The sequence below is a fragment of the Seriola dumerili genome, unplaced genomic scaffold (genome assembly GCF_002260705.1).
Source record: "Seriola dumerili isolate Sdu_G_001 unplaced genomic scaffold, Sdu_1.0 BDQW01000291.1, whole genome shotgun sequence".
In the NCBI taxonomy this organism is placed as follows: Eukaryota; Metazoa; Chordata; class Actinopteri; order Carangiformes; family Carangidae; genus Seriola; species Seriola dumerili.
The window spans coordinates 2,217,804-2,237,187 of record NW_019174546.1 but is presented as its reverse complement, the minus strand read 5'-3'; the positions used below and the strand labels follow the sequence as shown (position 1 = coordinate 2,237,187).

Sequence of the window (19,384 nt, the reverse complement as noted above, 5' to 3'; positions counted from 1 at the left end):
AATTACTGGTAAAATGTGTACATGGTCCAGGTTGTAGTTGGGTCTGATGAGACTAACAGTAACCTGTGGACTTTAAGCATTAGAATCATTTCAGTCTGTTGTAGTATTTGTTTTTTTTTATTGATTTGTTGGTTTTAAATGCAGTGTTAACTCTACACATCTAGCAGAATACTTACAGTATCTGAACTTCCATTTTAATCATAGTCTGAGAAACACAACACTCTATCTTCATTATCTTACTTATGCATTTTCAGAAAGTCTCTCCGTCATACGTGGTTACGGTATTTCTAATGTATTACCCAGAGCTAATGCTGATGAACCATTCCGACTATACAAGACATTACCGCTGTTGCACTGCTGTATATATGACTCTGATAAATGTACAAAAGTCAGAGTGTAAATGTGTTTGTGTTCCCTGTCTGCTAGGTTTACCCAGGATGGTTGTGATCAGAGACTACAGTGGCCTCCCCTATCCCCAGTATGGGCCCCCACTAAGCATTCATGCGGGGGATGTCATTGAACTGATGTTTGCCGACCTACACAGCTCCTGGTGGCAGGTGCGTGTCACTCAGCTCATCCTCGTTTTATCTCAACATCTGTGGCTCTATGAAAAAATAACATGTTATGGCTCACCGGGTTGGCTCGGTGCACGCGATGTCTTTGCAGTGTCATGGGTTTGAATCCACGCTGCATGTCATCTCTTCTCTCTAATACTGGATTTCCCACTATGTTATAAAGGAGAAAAAAAAAAAGCTTTCAAAAAAATATTAATGCAGTGAGATCATTAATTTCCCTCCCTTTTGGCCATTGTTTTTTATAAATCACTAATTGTATTGTGGTTGTTTGTCACATTCTGTGTCCCGACAGCCATAAATGTGACATTATGATGAGGTCAGCCTCAATTAGAAATATCAGACGAAGATCGATATGAACTTCACTGAACCCCAGTTACATTACAAATGGGGTGTTTGTCTTTTTTTTTTTCTCATCAGATTGAATCACAGCCTCCATCTGATGATCTAACCAATTAGTGGCTTCAGTTGATTAATTGAGTGCCACACTGAGACAATAAAACAGCCGACACTTCAGCCTCTGGAAGATGTTTTAATGGTGGTGCACAACCTCATGTACAGGCACATTTAGCAACCACCTCACGAGGTCAGCCAAACGGTTGAGAGTGTTTGACCTTATCTATTTTTGAAAGGATGGCCGATTTATCTGGGGTCTTCCGGCAGCCTCCCTAGCTGCTTTTCACTGCTGCTTTACGGCGGCATTAAAGCCTCATCCTCCTTCTGGTGCTGCTCCAATCAGACTGCAGTCTTTGCCAACGGCACGGCTGGGAGTAGGCAGTTAGCCCGATTTCCTGTGCTCCATGTTTCTCTCTGTTGTGACAGAGCACAAGGTGGAGGGTGAGGACATGAATGCCAGGAGACTTCTTGTAAGCCGGTAGAACAGCTAGCAGAATGTCATGCCACAGACCTGATGGCACTGCACTGATTGCTGCCATGGTTACCATGCATGGTGAGAGGGGATAATCAAAGGATTTAAATGACAATATGCATTTGAGTATTCTTGTTCTGTGCATAATGATACTGTAATAAGGCAACCTGAGGCTGCCCTGTGGTGGTTTTAACCACTAGTGGTGCTGCAGAGCAATATTCTGATCAACAGGCTCACACAGGAACACACTGTTGATATTATGTTTTCTGTCAGAGCCCATATTAGAGCAGAGAGCAGAAACTACAGAGGCAGTGAAGTTGAGAAAAGGAACTAGTTTAGCTGTGGTTTTCTCTCTCATGACTGGACATAGCTACTGTCTCATCAAGTTATGAGGAATAACAAATTGCATACTAAGATGATGGTCGATATAAAGTTGATATTTTAGGTAATAGCTTGAGAAAAATAAGTGATCAAAATATTTTTAGCTTTAGTGAGTAGCCATGGCTAATTCACTCAGCAGAGCTCTTCTGTTGGAACTGTCTAGTTGTGTAGTGTTAGTGCGGTTTGGCTTGATATTTAGCTATTTAGCCATGTATTTATCTTTTTAGTTACTGCACATTTTACATATTGTTTTCACAGAAATTATAGCATAATAATTTGTTATATGGTAAAACAAAAAGTCAAATTCCAGTTAGCTTACTGTGTTTGCCTTTGTCGGGCAGTGCAGTTTTACTCGCATCACAGGTGCAACACTGTTGGACAGCAATGTTAATAAAAAAAGTAACACCTGCACATGGCCTCTAAACTAGAAATTTATTTATTTTGACATTGTATCAATCATGATTGAAGCATTGTTTATTTAATTGAATGCAATTGGGATCCCACTTGGAACTGGGATCAACATGTTGTCGCAGGAGGCAGTGATGCATATCAATAGCTGGTGGTGGAAATGAGCTGCAAAATGCAAGATGTGGTAATAAAAAGAGAAGAAGATTAAGAAAACCACAATCTGATAGACACAATGCAAGATACAATACAAGTTTCAAAACAAACAAAAGAAGGCTTTGCAAGTGTTTTCAACAAGTTTGTTAGGTCTTATGGTCACACACAATGCGTTTTGGTGAGAAACACTGAATCCAAACAAAACTGTGTTTGTTTACAATGAAAGCTCCACAGGGTACCTTTAATCTTCAGCGTCCCCAGTGGCGCCAGAGGATGGAATTACAGAACATTGAGAATTCATATCCCCTGTTACCCAGAAGGCAATTATCCCCCATCCCACTGGCAGAACAATACAATCAATCACTATAATTTCATTTGATCCTTTGACTACTGCCTGTTTATGCCAACAGAGTAATAAGTTTAATCTTTATCATACGCTTATTGAAGGCATAACAAATAGAGAGGGGCTCTCAAAAAACCTTTGATGAAATGTTATTACACAGAATGAATCATAGAGATGGGTAAAGATTCGCTTTCCAATCTAGTTACTGCCAGAGCTTGCACGGTCCCAAAAAGCATTTCTTACTCTAATAAAGAGGAGTGAGGAGGAAAGCATAAACAGGGCAGGAAGCTGAATGAAGAGCTCCACGTGCCCTCAACACTCACTGTCTTCTCAGATTGACTCAATGGACTTCAAATTGACCTCGAGCTCAGAGCTGGATACTTAAATTATCTTGAGCCTAATGTTGATATATATGTTTATCACTGCCTACAAGATAATGGACACGATAGAGATTTAAGGTTATAATCAGTAAACCGAACCAACCGAATGTATGAGCGAGTCCATATAAAAATTAAGTAATTCGTTTTACCAAATTGGTTTATTTAGCTGGGGAAAAAAAAGTCTGTCTACACTATGTTTGTTGAAAGAATTAATGATTTTCATATAAAGCTTGTGTTTGCTTGAGGCGGGTTCACTAAAATGCAATTGGTAGGCTTTAGCGTGAGCCAAAGAGCTCATGCTGTTTGGATATTCAAAGACCAGAATAAGATCCATTATTTAGTGTTAAACGAGGCTCTTGTTTTGATGCAGCACAAATCTAACTGCCGGCAGAGTTTGAACCATAATTAACTTGGGCTGCAAATTAGATGCACTGCTTGTTGTGTGCTAATTGCTGAGGATTTATTGAAGCGAGTGTGGGAGGGGAAGAGGAAAGGAACAGAGAAAGAGAGAGAGGGATGTGTAGTTGCTCCCAGACAAATATAACGCGATTAACAGCCAGTTGCCGTTGCAGGGCAAAATCCTGGCGACAAGCAAGATTGGCTTCTTTCCAAGTGACGCTGTGAGGCCTTGCCCGTGTGTAAGTGTGCATATTTTTTGTAATCAATAAGACACATTGAGTGTGATTACAATGCATTCAGTGGATAATGGCTAGTAGCGATGTCTTAGCAAAGGAATGTAGTGCTTTTCAATTGCACTTTTTTTCTCTGTAGAAGACTGATTTTAGCCATTAGATGTGGCTTGAATATCATATTACCACAAATGACCTCCACCCCCCTGTATCGACTCCATTAAAGCACAAAATAACCACAATTCTTTTCTATGTCAGGTTCCAAAACCTGTCGATTACTCTGCCCAGCTCTGGTAAGTGACGAAAACAAATGACTGTAGATTGCTAACAATAACCACAAGTCATTCTTACTCTATTTTATTGATTGTATTGACTGTTCTCATCCTCATGTTCAGAATGATTGATTGCAGTGTAAGTGCAGTAGTTGTTCATGGGTGGTTCAGGTTTGCAGGGCCCATGGAGAGATACCAGGCTGAGGTGGAGCTCCTGGACCGAGGAAACAGCACCTATCTGGTTCGACACAGAAGTAAAGAATGCACTGAGTACGCCATCAGTATAAAGTAAGTGATGCGAGAGCTTGTTTTCAATTTATTTCCACACTAGATCTCCTACAACTTTCACTCACCACAGTTTACCAATAATAGAGGAATAAACAAAACACATGCAGTCAGCAGCAGTCTTGTGGGCACAAAACATCTTATTGTGAGAGACGAGAGAATGAGTGGCAAGAATCATTCGAGCAAACAAAATGCCCACATGCAAACAACAGCTCAGGACGACGATGGTGCAGAATCTGAAAACAAACAGCTCGTCAAATGTTGAAGTGGACGGGCTACAGCGGAGGGGGATCATGCCGTGTTCCACTCATGACGGCGAGGAACTAAAAGTTACAGTGACTATATAATCATCAACAGTCTGTAAGGGAAGAATGGAAAAAGTTTCCTCTGTCTGAAGAATCACAGTTGATGCTGGTAATGAAATCAGAAAGGGTTGTTTCTACCAAATTTCAAAACATAATATCTGCTGGTATCAAGCCATGCGAACAGTCTCCAGTTTTAAAGATATCTGTCTCAGACATTTCTGCATCGACACGATTCTATAAGTCTTTAACAGCTGTTACACTGATGAGCAGAAAACCCACTATTCCCAGTCCTGCTCTCTTTTAAATACATTAATACTGATCACTGTGGTAGCTTATTTTACATGAGATAATCCTATCAAAGAAAGTTTACATTATGCCAATCCATGTCACATTGTCAAAGAAACTGCACAAAGCACAGAGAAAGTAACAGGTCCAGTTTTCATTTTCATCAGATTTCTTTAAATAGACTTCACAGAGATTGAATGAGATGTGATATTTTAAAAGTGTTGTGGTGAAAACAAAGACTACAGAAAAAGGCATCACTGTTGTTGGTTAAGCTTGGGGCCCAAGGTGTTCACAAAGCTTTGTGGTGATTGTGTTATGACTTTCATATTTTTTAAAAGTTAACCACAGCCCTTTTGAAAGAAAAGAAAAACAGGAAAAAACTGGAGTATGTCTTTGCTTTGCCAAACAGGAAAAGCTGTTTTTTTCCCCCCTAAATTACTTTCATTGAACAAAGGTGCTCTTTGATGTTCAGGGCCTTGGCAATTGCAAACAAATGGGGAAAAAAAAAAAAAAAAAATTAACCAACGTGTTTCAGGTGAAAGCCTTCAACAGGGTATTGAGGTAAAACACAGACCCTTAAGTACTACAAGGCATGAGCCAAATGAGTTACAGGTGCGTGGATGGAAGCTGAGAGGAACCCAAAGACAGGAAATCAAAGAGGAGGAGGCTCTGTGCAAACCTGTCCAATACAGGCTGTCTATCTGTCCTCACAGTGAAATGTATATGGCGCAAATCATAACTGCTCAGAAAAAGCTACACCACAAATTCAGATTACCCACATGGAGCACTTAATATCAGTATGGACAAGTGAGTGGACACATCGGCAGCCGCTTGTTATATTTATGAAGTCCTCGGCAGTGTACTGTAAGCACTAGGTTGCTGACATCATGCCTCAGCTGTCACTGAAGTTTAGCTGGGGTTGCATGCAAATACATGCTACAATTTCTAGGCGTGTAAACAACTGAAAAGAGACAGCACAAACATCACATTAGTGTATTTCAGTTGTTTTACCACTGTACGTGAGACGGGTGGTCACAATCGTTTTGAGTTATTATTTACCCTGGATAACTCCCAGACCTCACTGTGAATAGATTTAATCGAAAAAACTAACAGGGAGTAACAGGGTCACTGTTTCTGGAGAGAGATGTTGCTGTTGAATCTTTGTTTTTTTTAATCTTTTTTTTTATGCTCTGAGCATCAAAGCATGAAATTTTTTCTTGATTATACTTGATTATAAGTTGAAAAGATCAATTTACTTTAACCAGAGCAAAGAAAATCTGAACTTTCTGCATGGCTAGACATTAGAGGTAGGTGAGAAAATATGTTTTGAGTGAACGCGAAGGGTGAAGTAACCAACCTTCCTGTGACTTTGTTTGAATCTTACGTCATACCTAAACACTGTTGCAGTTCATTTTTATTTCTTCTGATGGTCAACTCAGTCCATACATCTCAACTGAACGCAGCACGGGGGAGAGGTGGAATTGGATGATCTGTTTTACTATCCATCTATTGTCTTAGTCGTCCGCTCAGACATGTGTTCAAGAAGTGGCTGATAGCTTTCATCATACTATTTGCCGCTCTTTGGCTATCAATCTTAGAAATGGATTTCAAAAGAAGGCGAGCAACGCTCTTGAATTGTAGATAAAACATTCATTCCTTTAGGCCCCAGTAAATGTCTGCTTTATCTGCAAGCTGAGAGCCTCGGTATCCCTCTTCTGAAATGCAACGCTGTCCATTTAACTTGAGAATATCTTTCAGGCTACATCAAAGCATGTTCAGTCTTTAAAAAAAAAAAAGAAAGGACTATCGAGTCCTCCTGACCTGCCGTGACGGCTCCAAGAGATTATAATGATTAAAGGTGCACTCTGAAATAGTGTTTGGACGTTAGGACTATTTAGCCAGTGACACACCATTCCAGCCCATTTGGTTTTTGTGGACTCATACGGTCCCCTCATTCAAAGCTTTGATGTACAGGCCCAGTTTCTGAACACTCCAATCCTAATTGCCTGTCTCACTGCTTAAGATCATTATCAGGATGGCCGTTTGAGATAATGGAGCTTTATACGGAGAGCTCCTGCTAATCAAGTGGAGCTGTCTAATGTCAAACGCTACAAGTGGTCATTTTGTAAGTGTGTGTGCTGAATGATGATTTATGTGTTTGTTTGTTTGTTTGTGTGTGTGTGTGTGTGTGTGTGTGTGTGTGTGTGTGTGTGTGTGTGTGTGGCGCGCAGCCTCGGGAGCCTATAGGAGAAAAGAAAAACTGAGCCTTTGCCAAACAGGGCTCATCTGCCTCCATGTGTTATGCACCATAATACTCAACACCAATCAATAATGTATTACTCCCCATATATTCATAATGTATCAGTGAATTTGCAACACAACTATGTTTTTCTCATTGGTTATATTCTGCATTGGGAGATTTATGATGCGGATCTCCAGTGTAACTTGTACATCATCATGTGGCAGACATGCACTACACAGCGCTGTGCTTGGAATTGGCTTGACAGCTAATCCCCGCTTGTCTGCACACTATATATATACGCACCGTGTTTATGTATATGTATAAGGTTGGCCTGCACTACGTTTCCAACAAAGTACTTAACCTTAGCTGTCATATGATTATTTAATTTAATAATCTAATCAGGCCTGTAGCATACAGTCTAAACCGTACAATACTTTACAGTTGTGATATATTTCCCTGTGTTGGGTTAAGTGAGCACACTAAATGGTATCTTCCAGTACAGAGTGGCTTTTTGACATAAAACAATTAACACAGAAAGGGAAATCCCCACAATCAACTGCAGTGATTCTGTAAAACCTCTTCCAAAATATACAATTATTTTGAAAAAACAAGGTTAATGTGTTTTCTGCTTTTTTAGTATCTTTGTCAAAATCCTGATTAATATAGACACAGCGGTACTTAAGCTCTTTCTATTATTTCTCAAACACTGCATCCTCCAATATGACCATACAGTTGAATCAGCACCTCTCTAAAATAGTTTCAATAAAAACTGAACAACTGAACTGAACAAGACTTTTGTGTTAGACAGCATTAGTTTTTGCTATTTGTACACAACAAACTGCCAAGTGAATGTAGTGTGGGAGTTGGTCTGTGCGGTAATCCACACCTGATGCTAATCAGCCAATCACCTCCTGGCAGAACAAAAGCTGTTTGTCCATGCTTCTCAAATGTTTGGCACAGAACCCATGAAACTTTGATCTCAATAAAAAATGAATTATTTTACCTAGAAAAGTTGGTGCTGCTGATTTTGGGGACAAAAAAAAGTTTTGCTTTAAACTGCTTGATTTAAAAGTTGAAAGTGGTGTTGTTACCATAGAAGACATTACATTATATTATCAGATTTTGCACACAGCAGTGGTTCAGATGATTAAAGGGGAAAAAAGAAAGAAAGAATTTCTGTTTTTTTTTTGTTTTTTTTTTAATATTTAATGTTTTACTTTCAGCTCTCAGTTATTTCAAATGAAACAGTCTGAGAAGGAAAAGCCCTGTTGGGTATAATTGCTCACACCTCATGTCCACAGTCATTTCTTGTGATGAAGGGTCACGTACTGTGGATATTGCTTAATTTTAAGGGTTGACAAGCCAGAAAGGTTGGAAATAATTGGTATACAGTATAAATTGATAAAATGGGAAACCTATGATACTATGATACTATTATTATTAATATCTGATGTGAAGTGACTTGGATCTGATTTCCACAGCAGGGAAAAACCCATGGTGTTCTTGTTAAACAACGTTGCATGGCTCAGCATGGTAACCGACAGCCAGCGCAGACAGACCTTCGTGACTGTTCACCATAGAGACCGGATTGATGTGGAACCATGTATAGTTGATTAGCCGCCCATGTCTTATTCATCCTCCACAGGTTCAACGATAAAATCAAGCACATTAAGATTCTGACCAAGGATGGCTGCTTTTACATCGCTGAGAGCCGACTGTTCAAGACTGTCCTGGTAACTCTGAATGGATTTCTGCTTTAGCATTAATGAATAAAATCATTTTGACATTATACTTTTACAGTACTCTCTTGAGATTAACCACAGCATGCAAGTGAACATTTTTCTTATGCTTTGTACAATAATGAAAACATGTTTACAAGTAGTTTATTTTTACATTTGCGTATATACCCACAAAGCCACAAGGGCATGCTTTAAGCAACTGCTGTGGTATTGTATAGCAGCAGCTTTCATTAGGCTGTTTCCAGTACTTATACTCGAAATGGGCAGATTGAAAGATATATTGTGGTCAAGAACACTTCCTCAGTACAAGCAGCTGTCCAGCCTCCACATGTCTTTGTTTTCATTTCTATACATTTGTACACAATGCCATCCAGATTTACCCCAACTTACTAATGTTAAGAGTGTGTTTTGTACTATTGTGCTTGTTTTACACAGGACTTAGTGGAGTACTACAAGCAGCATTCTTTGAAGGAGGGTTTCAGCAGTCTTGACACCACTCTGCAGGTCCCCTATAGGGAACCATCCAATGGAAACATGCCCAGGGCCATTACTATGGCTGGCAGTGGTGAGTCTTCACAAACATTCAGGTTCCTGCCCTGAGACTGTGTGACAGGTGAAAATGCTACCAGTTCAGATCGGATCTTGATCTGGTTATAGTTGAAAGCAGTTCTGAGTATGTTTGGAGGGCCGGAGATGTGTGTTTTTGCTTCTGTAGTTCAGTTCAGGCCAAACAAGGTGAGTTGTTTTTTCCTGGGAAAGTTAGACCTTTCTTTTAAAGCCTGTCTATATTATCAATGGAAACGTATATTTCCCAGGTCATCACATAGAAACAATGAAACAAGCTGAGGGCAGAAGCTATTGCTGGAATCAGTATCTCATTTTCAATATTTTGTTACAGTGGGCCAGCTAATGCACTGTGTCCTCACCTCAAAGGACTATACAAAAATGTCTTAGCTTACATTACAAAATCTTGCTGACAGAGCATTTGCTTGGTTATTAGACACTCAAGTTAAAACTGTGTCTTAATACCTGAGGCTGTCTCTATCTTTGACGTGTGAGGCATGCTAGAAATATTTAGCACAGCATAATGAACTAACACAATTCCCTGTGGAAGAGCACGGGGTGAGAGACAGCAGCAATTCTCTTTGGGAGAGATTTCTCGTCAGTTTTGCTTGGTTGATCCTCTTTTGTCATTTACATAATAAAGTTAAATACAACATTCCCAGCACATGTATAATGTCATTCACATTCATACACAAGATTTTATTGCTTTATAACATTGGGTCTAGACCTTGGTCAGACTGTGTATATATATATATGATATATATATGCAAATGCAGTAGTACTACTGCAGTTTAATTCAATTATATTAAATTAAGATTTGCGATAAATTCGCCTTACATAATTTAATGACTATGATAATTTACTGTCCTATGTTCCACATATATATATATATATATATATATGTATATACATATACACATATATACATATGTGTGTGTATATAACTATTTCTTGGCCAGGCCTGGAGATTCCAGGAAGCTGCTGTTCCCGAAGAACCCTTGTAAAACAACACACTTCTGTTTTCATATTAAACAAACGTAATTTCTGTTAGTTGGGCTAGCTGTTTCCTCCTTGTCCTAGTCTCTATGCTAAACTAAGCTAACAGCCTCTTACCTCTAGTGACATGTCTAGACATATCAAAAGATTTTTCCAAAAACCTAGTCAATCAGATCACTTTTAAGACTGCAGTGCAGTCGGTATGCATTTTCACCTTCCACCTTCCATACCCAGATATGCATTTTCAGATAGCATGGTAATATCAGCTGTAAATGAGCTAAAAGAGAGATGCAGAGTATAAAGGGAGAGTATGGGGTAAAAGAGATAAAGGGAGAGCAAGCTACAAAGGAGAAAGCGAGAGAGACTGAGTGAAAGAAATAGAAAGGAGCCTCGGCATCTCACCAGGCTTGGCAGAGAGGTCCCAGTTAGGGCCCAATGCCCCAGGCAAGCACCAGGAGCCTGCTACTCCAAACGTCACACTCCACACGCTGCTCGCCTCTGAGATGGCTTCACAATTTTCCTGACAGGACATGACATTTCACTTGAGCTGGCAGCGAAGAAAACTGTGTGACAGCCGCCTGCTGACACACACCTGGGGGATACCCCTGGTCCAACTGAGGGACTGTGGCTGCTTCCACAAAACTGGGAAAAGTTTGCAAATATGATCTGATGCAAAAGAGCAGGAAGCAGCTGGAGGTAAACTGTCTTAACTTAAAGAGAGCTGTACGTGTAAACAACCACAGCCGCTGCAGCAGCAGCCGAGGTAAGCAGAGGAACGCTGGAACAAAGTCAAAGTTAGCCCTTTGTGTCTGTTCGGATGTAAAATTCTGCTACATCCTTGTCCCCCTGCCTCTTTTGGCAGCGTCGGTCTCACAGCGCATCAGGCTTCAAAGCTCTGCAAGAGGTGTTTTTGTGCATCACTGCCATTCACTGTGCTTCCTTCTGTGAGAAAGCCTTGACAGACCCGCCGTTGCCTCAGTGCATTCTGGGATAGATTATTATTGCCTTAAGTCGTCCACCCCCATAGACAGACTTAGTGTGGGCACCGCGTTCTCTTTCTGGTAAACAGCCTCTGCGGAAAGACAGATGTCATACCAAAACAAAAAAAACACACACAAAATGGTTTGAATCTCAAAACAGACACCTCTAGCAAAGAAAACAGAATGCAAGACTGAGCAAACAATCACAAGATGCAGAACTACTGAAAAGCCATCAAAACTCTGGAGTAATTTGTTTGGAAAAGCCCCAGCCAGCATCTTTAATTAAGTCTGACTGAGAAGTTTTTGTCTGTGTTTTTGTGTGAATGTTAGAGTCGGGAAATAATTTAAAAAACCATTAACCAAATACCAAGTCATTCAAAATCTCTGTCAAAATATAAGAGAATTTAATAGACAAGTTGAAAACTTTATTGGCTAGTTCACAGTAGTTTAATTATACTAAAATGCATCACCTTTTAGTATCAAATTCATCTATGGCCGTATGTCCAGTACTTTTGTATAGTATGTGTATAGTTGTTTGTGTGCACTCTGGTCAGACAAACAGTCGACACAACAGTCGACACGTATTGACCTGTATTTACTTATCCCTTTAGGGGAGAGGAAGAAGGCATGGAACCATATTGTTGTGTTGACAGGAGGTGGTTTTCTCAGTGTGAGGGTCTGCTGGCTCAGATGGGATTTTATATGGGAACAGATGTCCCTGGCTCTGCGGTGTGGAATCCCAGCCGATGCCTTGTTACGGCACCGTGCTGTGCCCAGACGTATACTTACCCCCATGCTGCTGCTTTGGCTCACCTGGTCTGAAGCTCAAAAGGTTGTTATCGCAAATTATTATGCAGTATGACCTGGAGAAGGTTGTAGAAGTTTCACTAACTGGCCAAAAGTATTTGGACGTTGCAAATTGTTCACCCATGTGAGCTTATCTCATGGGTATCATTATACTTCTATAGCATCCTCCACTCTTCTTGGAATTCTTACTACAAGATTTTGCAATTCAGCCAGAAGAGCATTTGTGAGGATGGCAATTGATGTTGGGTGATAAGGTCTGCCATTCCAGTTCGTCCCAAAGGTGTTAAATGGGGTTGAGGTGCGGCGCTGGAAATGGCAGCTGAGGGATTGAAGAAGAAAGCAGCTGAATGAAGGAAATCAGATGAGATTTTGAATGTGAAACCTGTAATTTCTTGGCAGGGCTATGTTGCTGTAATCTATGCTGGGGCTATAGCCCCATCTAGCCCCACCCTAGTGCCATCTAGGTGATTAATGCATGGGTGTGTACTTCCAGAAAGTTGGAAGTACACTATTGTCTAAAATATCATTGTATGCGGTATAATTAAAATTTCACTGAATTGAAACTAAAGGACTGAGCTCAAACCATGAAGAACAGAACAGAGTAAAAGTACATAAAGTACACAAAGTACAACACACTATGGACTTTCAGACATCCACTTCCCAAAACATGTTATCAGCTACTCAATTAAAGCATCCTTTCCAGGTCATTGCTAAGTAAAATGACAAATTATCAGATACTTTTACAGTTTTTCCCACACGTCCTTGCTTTTCGCTTTTTCTTTGACTTTGACAACTTTTCCCCTCTCTCTCCCTCTCTCTCTCCTTTACCCTCTCTCACACTGCCTTTCTGTCAAACTTGTGTTTACTTTGCTTATGTTCTCTCTTTGCTCCCACTACGGCCTGAACCCCTCATCACTCGCTTCGTTTCTCTGTAGTTCTTCCTGGCAGCTGCAGCTTTGTTCCTCCCTCCTCCTCGCCTTTCTGGTCAGGTACAGGTACAGCTTTTCTACTCTCTTTGTGTCTCCCTTGCTGTATGCCCACATTTCCAGGTTTTCAAAGACAAAGTGTTTTGTTTTTCCTGCCTCTGTTAAATAATGTAGTCTAATGGAGCTGCTTTTACGTAATATTGCGCGAACCATGCACATTTTTTTTGGAGTGGGGGGGGGATAAAAACATCCACATCAGCCTCCTGTAATTCCAAAACGGAGACGTTGTGAATTTCTGACTGCTTTGATATATCCCACCTGGAAAAGGTGCAGCAGAATTGAACAACAAACCTGTGAAGCCACCACTGCTGACACTTTTATTTGACTAAAATCCAACAACAACGTTATTGCCTCTGTTAATTAAAAGGGGAGACACACTTGTATGGTTTCATTTGTTAATGAACTATAAAAAATGTGCAGCACAATAAAAACAGGAAATTTAGGCTTGTATCCATTTATAAGTTATGACTAAAAGTCCAGCAATAGCAGTAACCATAATGAGGAATAATGACTAGATGCTTCTGAGTCGGAGTAACGGGGGGGAGGTTTTAACATTTCTCTCATTCTGCTGACATAGATTCACAGCAGCATGATAGTCTATGACTTTGATTGTGCATTTCTCTGTGTGCATGAACATAGGTATACATGCATGTATGTGTGGGCTTCCGCATCTGTGTTGGTAGGATATGTGCCTGGGTGTGCGTATGAGGGAGTAGATGAACTCCTTTTATCCAACATATCTTCCCACTTGTGTCATCTGAAATTTTCCACAGATACGGTAAACAAACCTATGCACACCTCTGTTCACGTGTTATATGAGCCCTGCCTTGCATGTGTAAGAATAACCTTGCATAACCTGGTAGGTGCTGATGCAGTGCGTGAGCCAAGTTGAACATTAACTTTTAATAAGATCAACACATGACCACGATAACCCATGACCTCTCATCTCTACTTTGTGCTTGGAACTGCCAAGCTGGGCAGCCATATATAGCCCTCCTCTGAGAATCTGCTCTATTCTCTCATCTCTGTTGTCTTGCTTTTATACTTAGTATGACTCAGACCCATGAGTCAAGGCCTCTTCATCCTTACAAGATAACAATAGTCATTTTATTATGGATAATGCCTCTGGGAAATGTTTTGCATCATCGTAAACACAAGGTTTACAAAAGAGAAAGACCCACATTAAATATGATAAAATAATAAACCACTGTACATTAAAGGTATATAAACGGAGTTCAGTTGAGCTGACTTGATCTGAGTTGAGCTCTGATCATCCTTGGAGTCCCAAAAGCTTCTGGGTAAATTTAAATGTTTATCACCCAAACATCCTTGCTCTTACAAGGATGTTTGGGTGATAAACATAAGAGTTAAGAGGACAACTTTTAGAAATTGTGGGATTTCTGAATGCAGAGAGAAAGTGGCTGCAAAAGTGCGAGTGGTCCTGCAAACACTGAATGACAGGGTGTCACATATAGATCATACAGAAAGGGCAAGCTGGAGGGAACATCTGTAAACCATACTCTCAGATTAGATCCTGATTAAGTAAAGAGGGTGACTGTGATTTTTTAGGTGTGATTGTTCTTGGTGAGTTAAGAGCTCTAACAGCCTTACTAAATCACTGAATCCTGTTGAGAGTATACTTAGAATAATTGTGAAATTTAGTGTAGATGGTGCACTCAATAAAAGAGCTCTCTGTCTCAGTGTTTTCTCCCAGGGTGGTGGGTATTGCAGTGGCACGCTACGACTTCAGCTCCAGAGACACACGGGAGCTCTCACTGCTGCAGGGAGACATTATCAAGATCTACACCAAGATGTCGAGTGGGTGGTGGAAGGGAGAGGTCGACGGCAGGGTAGGTCTGCTGTAGGATCCCGTCGTTATGGCACATTTCTGTTACACCTGTCATCTGTGCTCTTATCATATACAGTGGTAGCTGCCGTTCATTTGTATGCATTCAAATTGCTATATTGTATAATATTCTGCTGTCAATTAATTTGAATAATTAATCAGTTTCTTCCCTCTCAGCGCTTAAAGGCAGTAAGACTTTTTATTTTTGGAAGAAGAAGTATTCTTGGGGGTTTACTTGTCTGCGCAGTAGAGTTTCAGCGTATGTATTGACCTTAACAGTCTAAGTATTTAAAGCTCAATCAGTAATTTTTTTTTTCAATATACAAATGCCTGATATTTGAGTTCCTGGGTGGTGTCGGGGGGAAAACAACTGTCAGACATAATTGAGACCGTTTGGTGGTGGGAAGCAGGTTGGGAAGGGGTAGCATACGCAACCTCAGTGAAGCTTGTCACTGTAAGCACTGTGCGTAGGCTGGGCTGGGTGGGAACTGTAATTTGAGGGCAATTTACCTTTCAAATTGAATAGAAAGATGGTCTTCTGTCTGAACTGTAATCTATTTTGCTGCTTCTCAGGTGGGCTGGTTTCCCTCTACCTATGTCGAAGAGGAGGACTGACTTTTGCCGGTCGAATGACGTCTTTTCAGCATCCATTAAAAGCTGACCACCTCCGCTGAGCGCCACGCCGCTCATCCACTCTCTGTGCCCTGCAAGTCAGATCTCTTTGATAAAACCCAGAGACTCGGACTGAAGAGGAAGCGGCAGCGCCCTCAAAAGCCTCCTGCCCTCTGACAGACTCTCACACGGAGCAGATGTCAAATCACAGATTCAAGGAGCGTCACGCTGTTTCTCGCCTCTCTGTGGTCCTGTCTGCCCCCGTGGCCCTATGGGAAGTGCATGAGCTGTACCCAGATAACCCTCCCCTCCCGTCTCCCTATCCACTCACCTTGTCTTATTATTGATGACTCCATTGGCTGGTGTAAGGCTTGCCTTCACTGTCATCATGTTTCGATACCAGGGAGGTTCAGTCACCCAGCTGGAACACAGATCCTGCTGACAGCGCATCGCCCAGGTGCTCCACCACATTGAAATGCAGGAGCTGAGGAGCTCTGACTGTTGTTGGAACCCTATGGCCGTCTTGGCTGTTCAGACGTTTGTGTTCAACTTTCTGTCGAAGACTCATTTTAATTTTAAAATTTTAAATTACTGGACTGATATTAACTGTGTGATATTTAAATGCAATCGCTCAAATGTGATTTTACACAAAAAAAAAAAAAAAGGATGGAAAGATTTCAGCACCACAGCGCGAAGGATTGAACTTTCATCCACATGTGATGTGTTTGCAGACTTAATGACTGTTGGACTTGTGGAGCTACAAGTGATTCTATCCTATCGTGACGGGAAATCATTCCTGGAGATAAAGCGGAAGCATGAGACGGGTGTCAAAAATTTCTTTACCCTTCAATTGTTCCCTCCTAAATTTAAAGCAATAGTTCGACATTTTGTGTAATACATAATACATACATAATAATGTATCCCCTGTTTCCACTCTTTATGCTAAGCTAAGCTAACAATCTTCTGGCTGTAGCTTCAGATATAGCAGACAGACATGTTGTACCAATCTTTTCATCAAATTTATACCAAGAAAGCAAATAAGCGTGTTTCTCAAATCATCAAAATGTTCTTTTAAGCTAAAATCAGCCGCAATTACAGCTGGTCCCACGAGAAGAAATGAACATGGTGATTCATCAAAAGGAGGGAGGAATACACAGTTTGATAATGTTTCAAGACGTTCCCATTTAATGTCTCTAAAAGGAAGGAAAAAAAAAAGCCCAGTTCTTATGTTAGGCTTCAGAAATGTGAAGTCATCAAAGAGAAAAAAAAAAAAAATGCACAAAAGGAATTACAAAGCCAAATAAGTTGTAACGGAGCACGTGTGGGGTAGACCGTGTAATTGGAGGTATATGTCTATACTTCACTGTGAGCCCCTTCATCTTTTCATCATTCACTGTGGAAACCAGAGAGCCCTTTTACATTCCACGGATTTTGTGTTTACCTCAACTCTTTTTGGTTTCAGAATGAATGATTCAAGGGTGATGTAACAGCTGTTCACTGTAGTGCAAGGTAGCACAAGGGCGTCAAGTGATACTGTTTTCCTTCAAACGTCCACACCCCCACTAACCATGTGTGTGACATCAATATCTAATAAAAGCATACTCTTTGAATTGTACTTTTGAAATTTGATAGGCTATTTTTTCCCCTTCTCAGACAAATGTTACATTGCAGGAACAAAGGCTTTGCAGTTTCATCACATATCACACCCGTGTCTGACACCGTCGTGGAGGTTCGGTGCAGAGCAGAATAACGGCCGAACAAACACAACAGAGAAAAGAGACGCACCTGAAAACAGCGGTGGTAGAAGAAGAAGGTCTTTGTCTTCTTTCTAAATTTACATGGCAGAACTAGGAAACAATCTTGGACCCCTCTCACCAAATTTTCAACATGTGAGCTGCTATTTGCAACATAGGATCATTCTTCTCACGTTAGTTTTGACACATTTGACTAATTAAAACAAAAACCATACCTGCGACCCATGCTTGAGCATGCGAGAGCCCTTTAGGACTCCCGCATTTATCTCCATTTTGCAGGCGGCAGTCATTTGTGAAACGTGACGCTGCCTTGTTTGTGAAACAAGTCCCTAGTCTTCAGCCTCGGTGATCCTCTAATCCGAACCCTATAAGAATGTGATTGTAAAAGTAAAAAATCTAGGTGTCTGCCAGATCCGTGTTTTTTTTTATGCATCTGTTGCATGCATTGTTCCAAAAAAGCTGTCTTATCTCATGCAGAGATAAAGAATAAAGGGCTGGAGGTATGGTGTGAGGGCAGATTTGAATTTCTACAATAGTGATTTGTCCTGTACTCTTGTGGTGTCCCAGAGTAAATACATTTTTAACACCACATAACAGGTCTGTCACTTTTTCAAAAAATCTGGTTAGAATAAATTAGAGCTGAAACACATTTCATTTGAATTAATGTGAACACATCCCATGCTCAAGCCCAAGTTGTAGAATTGACGTTGTATTGTTCATTTGTGGTGTGTGTGTGGTCGAGCTAATTTTACCGCCAGTCAGCTGCATTTCACAAAGTCAGCAAACTTATCCACAATTTTACCATCCAAAGTCTAGAATCCAAAGTGCTGCCTCACGTTCATTCTCAGGTGGTTTGGTGTCGTCAATATCAGTTTAACACAATTCACTAGTTTTCTCAAATTAGTGTTTAATACCTCATGGCACAGAGGTAAAAAAAAAAAAAAAAAAAAAAAAAAAAAAACAGACAGAGGGCACCCATAGGGAGATCACATATCATTACTTCCAGTAGTGGTGTTTTATTAAGATATTTCCAAAATGTTTGTTTGTTGGATTACAGCATTTGAATTTAAAAATATCCCAGTTTTCCTGAAAGCCCGTTTCCTTTCTTTTGACTGTGAGTCAAATTCTATTTGCAAATCAAATTGTATTGCTGGTATAGCTACAATAATATCTTCCACACAGCAGATTTAGGTGTTGCTTCTATTAATTCAATGTGAGTGCTTTGGAGTCTTAGCATGCACATATTTATCAAACTATCTCTATAACTATAATGTTTTCTCTGGTTTTTGGCATATTTTCCATTCTCTTCATTATTGTTTGACAATCTGTTTGTCAGTTGATATGCCCTTTCTATTGTTTGATACACTTTAATTAATTTACTTCCTTTTGTGCTGAATGGATTTTGAAATATACCATTCAACTGAAATGCGCTATCAAATATGAGAATGCATTTATTCACCAGAGCCTTCACAATATCAGTATTCCTGTAATGTAAACACTCCCTCAGGCTTACTTTTCCCCCACTGCTCTGCAGCCTCTCTAATGACCAAACTCAGCAGAGGGAGGGCTCTGCTGTGCTAACAGTAACCCTCCCGTCACAAAGAGGCAGAAAGAATGGCTCCCCTAATACTCTTCCTCTCCTTAATCTGCCTGTTCCTGTCTTAGCCAAAGAGATGAAAGGCGACGACAGAGAAGTTGGACAGCAGCCAGAGAGAGAGAAATGGGTGTACAAGGTTGCGTGGAGTAGATAAAGCACAGGGAAAAAGAGGATAGTGTGTGGGGGTATGTGTGTGCATGTGTGAGAGAGAGAGAGAGACAAAAGGCAGACAGACAGAGAGAGAGAGAGGGAGAAGGAAGCCATGCATCACCTTCATCTGTCTGAATGATCTCCTTAACCCCCGGTCTTTGCCAGTCAGCCCCTCTGGATCTCTGTATGGGGGTTAAACAGGGATTTAGCAAAAGCTGAAGCTGCCCTCA

General features: G+C 40.6%; 1 protein-coding gene across 2 annotated transcripts in view; it reads left to right on the top strand.

The window, feature by feature from the left end:
* LOC111231041 (guanine nucleotide exchange factor VAV3-like) overlaps window positions 1–16,305 on the top strand; it is a 45,098-nt gene extending 28,793 nt beyond the window's left edge. For both annotated transcript variants that reach the window (XM_022757999.1, XM_022757998.1), the window contains exons 20-27: window positions 427–557; window positions 3,678–3,743; window positions 3,993–4,027; window positions 4,178–4,294; window positions 8,769–8,856; window positions 9,298–9,427; window positions 14,897–15,045; window positions 15,615–16,305. In XM_022757999.1, the coding sequence (XP_022613720.1) occupies window positions 427–557; window positions 3,678–3,743; window positions 3,993–4,027; window positions 4,178–4,294; window positions 8,769–8,856; window positions 9,298–9,427; window positions 14,897–15,045; window positions 15,615–15,656 (758 nt within the window). In that variant the 3' untranslated portion in view covers window positions 15,657–16,305. The remainder of the gene's footprint in view (window positions 1–426; window positions 558–3,677; window positions 3,744–3,992; window positions 4,028–4,177; window positions 4,295–8,768; window positions 8,857–9,297; window positions 9,428–14,896; window positions 15,046–15,614) is intronic.
* The last annotated feature ends 3,079 nt before the right edge of the window (window positions 16,306–19,384 follow it).